The following is a 12481-nucleotide window of genomic DNA, read 5'->3' on the forward strand; positions in this document are numbered from 1 at the left end:
TATTCAAGACTGCTTTATATTGTACTTTATTGAAAAATATTTTTAACATAAATTTAAATGAAGCCAGTTATACTGAAATCATGAGTACAAAATCCCCTGAAATTCTGTGCCCAACCCAAAATTAGTTGGGTTGATTACATTCAATATGTAAATATTTTTTACATATTTGTATTAATACTAAGGACATGTCCCTGTTGACAGAAAGGAGGCTCAGCTCATAGCTGTGGCCAGCTGAAGGTGGGTCAGGTCATCCTGGAGGTCAACGGCATTTCCCTGAGAGGTCGAGAGCACAAGGATGCTGCCCGGATCATTGCTGAAGCCTTCAAGAGCAAAGAGAAGGACCACATTGACTTCCTGGTGTTTGAGCCAGGATTCTGATACAAGCACCTTGCAGTTTATGCACCTAGGTATAAGAAAACACTGTTTTAGTACTCTGAGGGATGTCATATGAACTCTAGATAATGTTTGTCCTGTAATCATAGGCCTCATTTTAATTTTTAGGGTATGGATTCCTGGAAATAGAGTACATGTCTGGTGTTGTTGATTGCACAGAGAATTGTACAATATTGATTCAAAAATGCTATTAATTAAGGCTATTAGTATTAATACTTTTTGTAAACGTCATACCTGGGTCAAATGCTATTTGCATTGATTTAATTGATTCTGTCTATTTTATTAGTATTCATTGTACTATTTGTTAATACTGATAGTGATAGCGTGCCTGCCATGCCAAATAATATTAAAAACATGTTGCAGTCAGTAAAGTCTGTGGCATGCTGGATATCAGTATATTTACTCACTACTCTAGCTAGATGAATAACTACAAAATGCTTAAAACATCAGCCAGACCAATAAATCTCCCTAGGTAAAAGTGCGTCTACACTTTCTTTGTTCAGGTCAAAGTGTAAAATTTCATAATGCTGGTTCCCTGTGCCACTGCTTACATTTTCTTGAGCTTTGGCCAAATACCAGTTACAGACAAGATGTTTGGCTGTTTGAATCTCATGTAGGGGTTCATTAAACCAGGAGGCCATCTCTTCCTATTATATTTTTACAACTCCTGTTTGACACTATTTTCAAGACGAATTAAAAGAAACATTCTTGCAAATATCATTTGACCTATGTTTGGCATGATTACACTTATATGTTGTATATGAATTCACATAATTTCCATGTCTCAAAACAACATCTCATGCCAAAAGGAACTGTCACAATAACAGCATGTTTTGTCATTTGTCCTAAAAGAATTCACCACAAGGATGTACTGAAATTAACTTTTAGATTTGGTAATTTACTAAATCATTTTTGTTCCCACAGCTGTATACATTAGATGCAGCTTCATGACGAAAGAACTTTTATGTTTCATGCAATGTTCATCATTTCTATATTTCTTCTGTCATCTGCTCAGTATTTTAAAGAGAATTGCCATATATACCTCCATTGCTATAACAGTAACAGTGTTGTAGTGGTTAGCACCATCACCTCACAGGAAGAAGGTTCTGGGTGTCAGGTCTATGATAAATTGAAAGATGCCACCTCTCAGCAACTATCAGCTTGGTTTGACACCAGCCCCCCGCGAAGCTCTACAGGATAAGCTGTATAGAAACTGGATGGGTGTACACGTGTTAATAGCATAATAGTTTGTACATACTATAGAGTCCCAGTATTAAATTATTCTAACCTTTTCAAAATATTAAAAAATCTTAATAATAGTAATGAATAATACTGTTATAATCAATTTCAATTCAATTTATTTGTATAGCGCCAAATCACAATACAAATCATCTCAAGGCACTTTACAAAAACTAAAACTAAAAACCCAACAATTCCCTTATGAGCAAGCACTTGGTGACAGTGGAGAGGAAAAACTCCCTTTAATGGAAGAAAAAAACCTCCAGCAGAACCAGGCTCAGTTTGGGTGGCCATCTGCCTCGACTGGTTGGGGTGAGTGGATAGAGCAGAGAGAAAAGAACAGCAACAATAAACAACAAATAGACCCTGCAGGTTGGTGGGACCAGTAACTGCACATCAGCGATATACAGCTCCAGGACCAGGGACACCTGCAGAAGGTACAGAGAGAACAGAGAGAGAGGGAGAGAGCACAAACTAGGGGAGAGAGAGAGCACAAGGTTAGTGACATTCAATGGTGGAATATACATGAGGTGGGAGGAGAGAAGAGAAGGGAGGGGAAGGGAAATGGGGGGGGGGGGGGGGGGGGTTAGGGTAGGGGAGCTCAGTGCACCGATGGTCCTCAGGCAGTCTAGGCCTATAGCAGCATAACTAAGGGATGGTTCAGGGTTACCTGAAGCCAGCCCTAACTATATGCTTTGTCAAAGAGGAAGGTTTTAAGTCTAGCCTTAAAAGTACAGAGAGTGTCTGCCTCCTGAACCCAGGCTGAGAGCTGGTTCCATAGGAGAGGAGCTTGATAACTAAAGGCTCTGCCTTCCAGTCTGCTTCTGGAAACTCTGGAAACCACAAGTAGACCTGCACTCTGAGAGCGAAGTGGTCTATTGGGATAATATGGTACTATGAGGTCTTTAAGGTATGAAGGAGCTTATAATGCCTACTGTAGCTCTGGAAGAGCTATTTCAAGTCTGACAAAATAATTTAGGTGATATCATTAGAGCGATTTCAGTTTAGGGCTAGAAGACAACAAAATTCTGACCACAAAAACAATGTTATGAAATTAACAGGAAGAGTTTACCATGCATGTTGTCACCTATAGCACAGTATAGTTAACTCCAGGAATTTAGGCTCTGCTGTAGAAAGTAATTTGCAGATGTGGCTTGTGCCAATTTTGGTCTGTTCCTACCTACAAGCCTGAAATATTTAGTATATCTTTTTTAACTGTGACCATAAACCAAAGTGATACAGTAGAGCCAAATAATGCGAATTCTTAAAATAGTAGTACAAGCTTTCAAAAATGTATTTTGGAGCAATTTAATTTATGATATTATATTTTGGTAATCTAATACCATAATTCCACTACAGTGAGTTAATAGCATTACTAAAGAAATGTAGGAGTTCCGTGATCATAGTAATGCAACACTGAAGTATCTGGATTCAAGGATGATATGTTGGTGAGAATGCTTTAATATTTAGATGATGTGTGAATGGCATCTTTTTTGTTTTTCAATAATGCAAATTGTTTAAAAATGACGTCTTGTACAGAAAAGACACACCTATGTTTATACAGTTTTCTGTACTGTTAATGAGAAGTTAGAGAATTTTTTTAACACAATTGTAGATTCTCTAATTGATAACATCTTGTGTGTTTCCTTTCACATCCTGTCACAGCTGTCTCACCACAAAACTATGCTTCAGAACCAGTAACTTTTTCTTGTGCTGGTTCTTAGAATCTTCTTTTCAAAGAGTTAGATACTTCCAAATATTCCCTATACACACTTCCTGTAGACACAATAAAACTGATAAAACTAAAGGATACAGGTTTTCCTGCATGTCTGGTATATAGAAATGTTAAAATACTTTTTCAGGTGTGTATGTTTACATAACCCATGAGTCACTACACCAGGTTTATTAAGATATTAAAAGGCCTAGAAAGGGAAGTAAATCAAAACATCATACACACCCTCCCCAGCTCCACAATCTGCCTCACCCATTTTAGACAGGCTGAGGCAGAACAGTTACACTAATTTTAATACTTCTCATTGGGAAATAAAGGAGGGTCAACACTGACCCCTCCATACTGGTGTAGTAAATTAGGACAATAATCCTGCCTTGATTGGGCTGTGTAAAACAATGGGCCTTGTTTTTTACAAAGGGACAGTCTTTGATTTTTGTGACCAGTTTTCACAGAGACATGTATGACTCTAAACCTGCATGATGCTGGTCCTAAGCCTAACCAGATTTTCCACTTTTCTGCAAGTAGTTTTGTGTGTTGTGCTGTGTAAAAATACAATTTTCCATGTTAAAAGTGGAGCATTTTGTAAACAAGCACTGTTGTTTCCCACCAAAACACACAGTGTAATAATCACATCAAACAAGCGTGTTGAATAAATTCCCTTAATAAAACATTTGCAGATCTAACTTTCTGTAAGAATTTGAAACCTATAGTTTTACATCCGTTTTTCCTGGTTGCACTCTTATATATCTCAACAAAGGCAATGTTGAGATATTCACATATTTTTTGGCCTCTACTTCCTGATCAGTAAAATAATTCTGAAAATTGGTTTTGATTAATTGGTTGAACTAAAAAGTGTCAGCAAATTTTGAATTTTGTATTACTGTTTTCATATTGATTGCTTCATATAACCAAAAACAGATGCAAGCAGCAAATTCTCAAACTGAGGTGGTGCTACACACACAAGAAGAAAAATCATTTATATCACACTGGCTTAAATCCCTTTTGCCATTAGCGGTATGAGGACTACAATAAAAAGCTGCAGAATTACTATTACTTTTCATTTGTACGAACAAAAGTGAAGGGCAGCATGGTGGCTGAGTGGTTAGCACTGTTGCCTCACACCAAGAAGGTTGTGGGTTCACAACCTGGCCTTTCTGTGTGAAGTTTGCATGTTCTCCCTGTGCTTGTGTGGGTTTACTCCAGGTACTCCGGTTTCCTTCCACAGTCCAAAAACATGTATGTCAGGTTGATTGGTGACTCTAAATTGCCAGTAGGAGTGAGTGTCAGTGTGTGAGGTTGTCTGTCTTTATGTGGCCCTGTGACAGACTGGTGACCTGTCCAGGGTGTACCCCTGCCTTTCACCCAAGAGAGAGCTGGGATAGGCTCCAGCAGATCCCTGTGACCCTGGCTTTCAGGAAAAAGCGGGTATAGAAAATGGATGGATGGAAAGGTGAAGAAGATTAACTCTATGTCTAGAGGTTGAGTCATGGCAACTGGACTTATAGTTTTTAGGTTGCTAGTTACTTCATCAGTCTGATCAGACAAAGGTACTCAAATAACCATGTAGTATTATGAGTTCAGTTAAGAGTCAGAAAGATCCTGGGTGTGTGAAACAATGTTCAGCAATCATGTTTTAATGAGCAGCACATTATTGGAATTACACAAAGACTCACTCTAACTGGGTCATTTAGGTGACAGATTAGTGTGCTCGTATTACAGTCAGGCCAGCACTTCTTGGCCCTTCCCTGAATGCTGCTCTTTATCATGAATGAGGAGGTTACAAAGACATTTGCATCCTCATCCATGAACCCTGTTCTCTTGTAAAACAGAATTTGCTAGCAACTGTTTTGATCCTCAATATTATCGTTACAGCTTTTTCTGTAACTTTTTTCATCAAATGTTACAATTTTTAAAGGAAAAATTCTGCCTTTGGCAAAAATTGGACACGTGCAGTGTTTACGTCCAGTAAATACTGAAACTCACTGTTGGACTCCCCCCGGTGCTTGCATGACAGGATGTTCTGCTTCTGTAAGCCTGCATTACATTCCATATTGTACCTTAGCAGAGGTGGCTGTTTTCAGCTTTGCTGAGCCTATCGGTTTCCATAGTGCTGAAATGAGTCAGATCCTATATTGCTTTTGTCACTGTGCTTTTGTGCCTGTGGCCTTGAGCGCATTAAAGCATTACATAAATGTAATGGCTTACTGACAACATGCTTCCTGACCGTTTCCACTACCGATAATGCATTGTGACCACTGACTAATCCTTCAAAATAAAATACAAGCAACCCAGTACTGACTGTATAATAACAAAATTATTAACCTTTTAAAAAGTGTCAAAAGATTATCTCTGAAAAACATACCGTAATGCAAAATGATACAAAAATAAAATAATATATTTTTCATGCCCATTTGCTAAAAAAGTGTTTCAATGCCAATGCTTCTTTTTTCATTGACAAACATTATTTCCAATGCCAAAACTTTATTTTCAATGCCAATGCTTTTTTTTGATGAGAAACTTTATTTTCAGTGCCAAAACTTAAAGTCATCAAATTGGCTCCATAGATATTTAATTAAATTTGTTTCTCAAATTTGCTTTTTTTTTTTTTTTTTTTACATTCACTGGCATATAGTGGTCACCTGTTAAACACCAATCCCAGTGAGGATGTCTGTTCATGAAACATGATGTCATCTATGACAATGAGATTAGGAGTTCTATTTGTTCCTCACAAAACTAAACGTTGCCTTCTGAGAAAATTCTCCCTCCCTCCCTTTGGAGGTTATCTGGGCACATCCAACCCCATTGATGACCCAGAACACACTGGAGAAAATAGCTTCCATCAGGCCCTAAAATAACTTAGTATCCCCCATGAAAAGCTGATGGCTGATGGCTGATGGGTGATGAAAGAAACATATAAACCACCATTTCCAAGCAGCATGAGTTGGATGGATGCATAGATAATTGCCGCACTGCAGTGTCTGCAGGTCTAGTGCCTTCGTGTCCTATACACTCAATGTCGGTTTGGTTGTCCAAGTTACTGTGAAAATTAAAAACACTTACAGATATTTACACAATTAATATTTTGAGTTTTAATATGTTTTAAAAATGTTACTTATTGTTTATTATGTTTATTGCATGGTTTAAGGATAGAGGGACAAAATCCCTTTGAGGCAAAGTGGTGAATTCAATTTGTAATTAGTAATTAAAAAATGTTTTGCTTGATAAAAGTCTAAAGCTGAAACATAAATAACACTGGTCTACAAGGAGAATGCCTTGGAAATGAAAGTAGCTGAATTTTACCAGAATTGGATCACTCATAAAATTAATGAGCGTTAATTGGCTCCAGTTTCCAAGATACAACTTCAGGTCAAAATTGCATCAATATAATTCAGAATTAGGAGGGGGGTGTGCAATTATGCTCTATAACTTTTTCTGCAAAATGTGATATAGCAATGGGAATGATACCACACCAGTCATTACAAATTTATCTTTTTATTGATACCAGTAATGTAACTTTCCATTCATTCATTGGTTTTTCATGTAACATTTTCATGCTTTTTTCATGAAAAACTGACCGAATTGTTACTCTCATCAGTATACTGTATAATAATGACTCTTTCATGTTTGTGACCTCAAAGGGAACAGAATTTTAACACAAGACTTTATTAGAAGCCACATTATTATGTACAGTGGATTACTAGTTACAGAAAAATCACCACACAAAAATAACATGGTCAAACATAGAGTTGCTGTCTCTACAGGACAAAAATACACTGCCAAAATCAATACTGTGTTTTGAGACTATTCTCTATATTCTGTCTATATCGTTTGAATGTTCAATTTATAATTACATATACTGTCAGACTGCCTATATGTTAGAATTTCAAAGTCACATACATTACTGTAAATCTGATTTTTGTACAGTATGGTGGTTGCTACTGTATGGAAAGCATTAGATTAAAACTGGCATGGTCCAACAAAATAGAAGAGAGTTGAGCAGGGGAGAACTTACAATTATCATATATAATGTGTCAAGTTCATGAGTTTCCAATAAACTCCATTATAAGTGAAACAGGGCAATATCATCTCAGCATACCGTTTAAGCATTTTCATTCATGTTTTATTGCCTAAACCTAACCAACATGTTTTCATGCCTAAATATAACCAAGTAGTTGTTGTGCCTAAACTTAAGGACGTAACTTACATAATGTATATAATGATGACAATGAAGATCTGTGGGATGATAACAACCTACTGAACCTTCCAGTACATTCCAGTAGGTGAGTAAGGACCCACTAAGCCATAACTATAGACTGAAGGGAAGCCACATTTTCTATGCCACATCCTACAATAAACACTGGACATCATTCAACACAAATTCAATCTCTTCAAATAGACTTTCAACACATAGTGATTTAAAAAACGGTTTGCTTTATGACTTAATCATATAGAACATTGTGTATATTTCATGCTGGAGGGAGTGGAGATCATAGTTTCTACTGTAAGAGGGCTAAAGAAGGAGGTATTTCTACTGGAAGAGGGCTAAAGACGGAGGTAGGGCTGAAGGGGCTTCTTAACTGGCCCGCTCTTCTTTCTGCAACTCTTTGAGGGCTTCCAGAAGACAAGAAGGGGTGAAGATATCAGTTGATCCTGAAAGACACAAGATCTAGAATAGTCACTTTTCAGTGTAATGGTTACCGGAACAAATGATAATGTATATCCTTCAAGGATAGTGTTTTGTTGGTCAGGTTGGATCCAAAATTACCTATGTCTTTTCCATTCTAATAAGAAAGGCTAATCAACTTGTGTCTTAATTTGCTGTAAACAAGGTAACTAGCAAGAACAATCCAGGGAACGCTGGCCATCAGACAGGTTTTAACCAGCCCATTATTAATTACATCCCTACTGGACAATTCTTCTACTCATGATTGACATCCAGTGCCAGTATGTGGTACCATCATATGAAATGGTTTATCTGACTTTATATGACTAAAGGCCAGAATGGAAAGTGTGTGAAGGCTGGGTGGAGAATGGAGTTTGTGTCCCATCACAGATTTGAAGTGAAAGGCCATAAACAGTTTTTTTCCCCACAAATGCACAATGACAAAAAAATGAAAACAACTACAAAGTGACATACAATAAAAGTCTCATTATCATATAAGAGAGCTTGAGAATCTTTAATATGTCATGCTGGTTTGGCCGAAATACTTACATACCTCATACCATCCAACTAAAATCCAAGGTTTTTCTATCACTTATGTATGACCACACTGCACAGAGGTGAAACGCCTGCTGCCACAACCTTGTCTGACTGCCTCTCAGATCACTTTCTAATAGCATCTTTAAATGTGGCATTTACTTGTGAATGTTTAGATGTTTCAGGTAAGTTCATCCACAGGACAGTCAAACAATATGACAGCATCTTAGTGTAAATAGAGGGGGGATAATCAGTTCAAAGGTAACAGACTAGGAGGGGAGGACACAGGAAGGGAAATTACCTCATATCTTGTGTATTTACTTCCAATTGTCCTTTCATTCTGCAGGCAGCTCCTCTGTGCACCCTGGTGGGGCATTGGAGTCTAAGAAATCTGGGTGCCGTAGTTCCTGTAGGTACTTAGGGGGGGTGAAAATGTGTGTGGAACCTACAGGGTACAAAACCTGAAAGCTCAGTAAGGATGCAATCTTGAGTGAAATCTTGTTTATTACAAAAGATACAGATTATGTGACAAAAAATATTTAAGTCACTGAAGATATTTAATGCTGCCAAACAAGAGCATCCTGAGTTGTCAGTATTCATTCATTTTCTATACCCACTTATTCCTTAACCAGGGTCACGGGAATCCACTGGAGCCTATCCCAGCTCTCTTTGGGTGGAAGGCAGGGGTACACCCTGGACAAGTCACCAGTCCATCACAGGGCCACATAGAGACAAACAACCTCACACACTCACACTCCCTCCTATGGACAATTAGAGCAGGGGTGTCAAACTTACGGTCCGCGGGCCAGATCAGGCCCACAAACGGGTTTAATCCAGCCCGCGAGATGATTTGAAGGTTAAATTAGCTGCAATTTGTCAATGAAAGAAACTGCTGTTCTAAATGTGTCCACTCGGTGTCGCAATAGCAATTATGCTAAGCAGGCAAACTGTTTATACCGGGGCTGAGCAAGTAGGCCTATACCTGCCAGCTGGCCCGGAGCTAGCTGCTTTGTCGGTCCGGTCCGGCCCACTTGGGAATAGATTTTCGTCCATATGGCCCCTGACCTAAAATGAGTTTGACACCCCTGATTTAGAGTCACCGAATCAACCTGACATACATATTTTTGGACTGTGGAAAGAAACCAGAGTACCCGGAGTAAATCGGGAGAACATGCAAACTCCACACAGAAAGGCCAGGTTGCAAACCCAGGACCTTCTTGCTGTGAGGCAACAGTGCTAACCACTCATCCACCATGCTGCCCGAATTGTCAGTATGACTGAAGTAAATGAAATCTGAACTGTAGATAATTTTGTACCTTCTTTTCCCTGACACTTGATCCATTCCTTGTCACAACACACTACCTGCAGTCAAACCCTGGAGAATCACTTCACAGAAGCTTCCAAACATCATCTTGCATCAGAAAGATCCAAACTCTCAGCTTGCTTATCCAGCATTTATCACCACCATCCTGCACTTTAGTAAAAGACTTTTTGACATCACTAATATGGGTTGAACTACAAAAAAGCTGGATCCTACATTTTCCATAATACAACTCTCTCACTCTTTGTCTCACTCTAAGTGACTCTGATTGCCAGGCACAAAATTGAATTCCCTTGTGGGATGAATAAGATTTGTCTCATCTCATCTCACTATACTTTTCTCTTTTCTCTCTGCTCTATCCACTCACCCCAACTGGTCGAGGCAGATGGCCACCCAAACTGAGCCTAGTTCTGCTGGAGGTTTTTTCTTCTGTTAAAGGGAGGTTTTCCTCTCCACTGTTGCCAAGTGCTGCTCATAAGGGATTTGTTGGGGTTTTTTTTGTTTTTTTGCAAAGTGCCTTGAGATGATTATATTGTGATTTGGTACTATACAAATAAAATTGAATTGAATTATAAAAGGTAAACCTGGCAATTCAGTTTCAACCCTAGAATATTGTTGGAGGATATTACAAGACATTTGCTACTTTTGTCGCATTTTCAAAAATGTTCATTAAATCAAAGTCAATGAAGTTACCATATATGCTATGATACAGTGTTAATGCCACCCCCGAAAACCCCTTTTGTCATGCAGATTTTTTATAGTTACCTAGCCTAGTCAGATTACATCATCATGGTTGTTTGTGACAAATTAAATAATACACGTATAAAACTGATGGAGGACTTCTCCATGTAAGGATGAATAACCTTGTCAGTGCTCACCAATTAGGGCCTCCCACTTTCCATTGGCCTGTGTGACCTCATACACACAGCGCATCTCGCTATATGTCATCCCTCCAATAATAAAGACAATGATCCTGGGCCCCGTCTTCATCTCTGTTGGGCCCCTGTTTTTATGCCAGTTACCATAGCGAGCACTGCATAATAAGAAAAATGAAGACAGATTTACTGCATTTACTACAAAACCATGAATTTGAGTAAGTATTTTTATTAAAAGTGTTTACCATTCAAAACAACAGTAATGGCTAAAGTTTACCTAATTTTGAATTTTTAGCTAGTGAAGTCATTCATTGCGTAATATGTTAGCATGTATGGTCACAGTGCATTAAAAGATTACACACCTAGATGGAGCACTGGCTCTGGCAGATGCTTGTCGCTGGGAAATGTATGGGTACTGCTTGGGGTCAAGTTTGTCCTCAATGGCATCCTTTAAAAACACATAAGTTACTTCAGTTTGCCCCAGAAAAATAGTCACTCATCTTATGCCTCTCAAACTGAATACCCATTCAGGGAGCATTAACACAATAAGAATAAAATATTCACTGTGTAATTTAGCTTATTGTTCTGGAAATATTTTAGAATTAGTTAGTAATAGACATGGACATTCAGCAGGTCTAGACACATTTACTATAGCTGGAAAATTTCACCACTTTTATAAGAGAATTACATTTTAAGAATTAGAATAGCAGCAGTTGTGATGATCGGCAGATTTACTTCCTGTTCCCCCCTTTTATTTTGGAAGATCCACGCCCTAACGAGATTCACCTGTTTTCTCTCCTCTGTTCACAGCTTTCATACCTCTCCACAGCTACAGACAAGTTGCCAGATTGCCTGTGAATATTCAGTCAGGAAGTTGTCTCAAACCAACCTTGGTTTGACATGAGTCGCATGAACAAGTAAGTTTTCATGTTAGTAAGAAGAGGAATGTTTTTGCCCAAGTGGATTTTTGTTTCAACTTAGAAATGTTTTTGCCCAAGAGGATTCTGATTTAAGTCAAGAACTGGAAGAAGTAAATTATTTTCAAGCCCAGTAACTCTGAAGGAGTTAAATCTTTATTCAAGTTTGCCGACATACTGAGTTTTTTTCCTTCCCTAGATTTTTGACTTTTTTTTTTTGTTCTAGTTGGAGGTGTTTTCCGTTCATTAACTGCAATCTTTTGGATTCTCAATGTTTGTGTCACACCAGATCATCTGAGAGGATCCTGACCAAAGAAAAGCACGTCATCATATCTGGTTCAGTGAATCTACCATCTGATTGCTGCCTCAGCTGCAACCAATCCCTTTTCCCCCCTAGTGCGAAAACTATTACATCTGAGCTGGTGGTGTCTGGCTAATTTCTGGTCCTTATATTCCCCGGCTCACGACAGCAGTAATGCCCAGTATAAGTGTCTAGTTCAACATATTGAAAAATACCTCAATGAAGTCCTTGACCAGAGGAGTCCACCTAGAGAGCTGGTACGTCTGCTCACTGATTCGTTCCTTACGGTCAGGCTTCTTGGCTTTCTTGGCAGTGCCCTGTGGGGGGAAAAAAAAAAAAAAAAATAAAACCATACTGATCACTTTGCTCTCACTACATACATCAGCAGGTCAGCTGGATGTGGTTCAAGAATGTACCATTTTTAAGACAAAATGTCAGCCTTCAAATGTCATTTCAATAAAAAAAAAAAAAAGTTTATGGCAGCGATCTCTCATGAACCTCTGAAT

At 38.4% G+C, this 12481-nt stretch overlaps 2 protein-coding genes across 2 annotated transcripts in view; one reads left to right on the forward strand and one right to left on the reverse strand.

Moving 5' to 3' along the window:
* LOC113138483 (whirlin-like) overlaps positions 1 to 1745 on the forward strand; it is a gene marked incomplete at its 5' end in the record, with an annotated part of 60289 nt that extends 58544 nt beyond the window's left edge. Inside the window, one exon of the mRNA XM_026320960.1 lies at positions 202 to 1745. Within this exon, the coding sequence (XP_026176745.1) occupies positions 202 to 378 (177 nt within the window). The remainder of the gene's footprint in view (positions 1 to 201) is intronic.
* Positions 1746 to 7017: 5272 nt separating this feature from the next.
* The window catches only part of LOC113138471 (syntaxin-binding protein 1-like), a 38658-nt gene continuing 33194 nt past the window's right edge, over positions 7018 to 12481 (reverse strand). The window contains exons 16-19 of the mRNA XM_033325355.1: positions 12191 to 12292; positions 11120 to 11205; positions 10761 to 10915; positions 7018 to 8014 (exon numbers count right to left, since the gene is read on the reverse strand). Of these exons, the coding sequence (XP_033181246.1) occupies positions 7938 to 8014; positions 10761 to 10915; positions 11120 to 11205; positions 12191 to 12292 (420 nt within the window). The 3' untranslated portion in view covers positions 7018 to 7937. The remainder of the gene's footprint in view (positions 8015 to 10760; positions 10916 to 11119; positions 11206 to 12190; positions 12293 to 12481) is intronic.

Source organism: Mastacembelus armatus, chromosome 9 (assembly GCF_900324485.2).
Source record: "Mastacembelus armatus chromosome 9, fMasArm1.2, whole genome shotgun sequence".
NCBI lineage: Eukaryota > Metazoa > Chordata > Actinopteri > Synbranchiformes > Mastacembelidae > Mastacembelus > Mastacembelus armatus.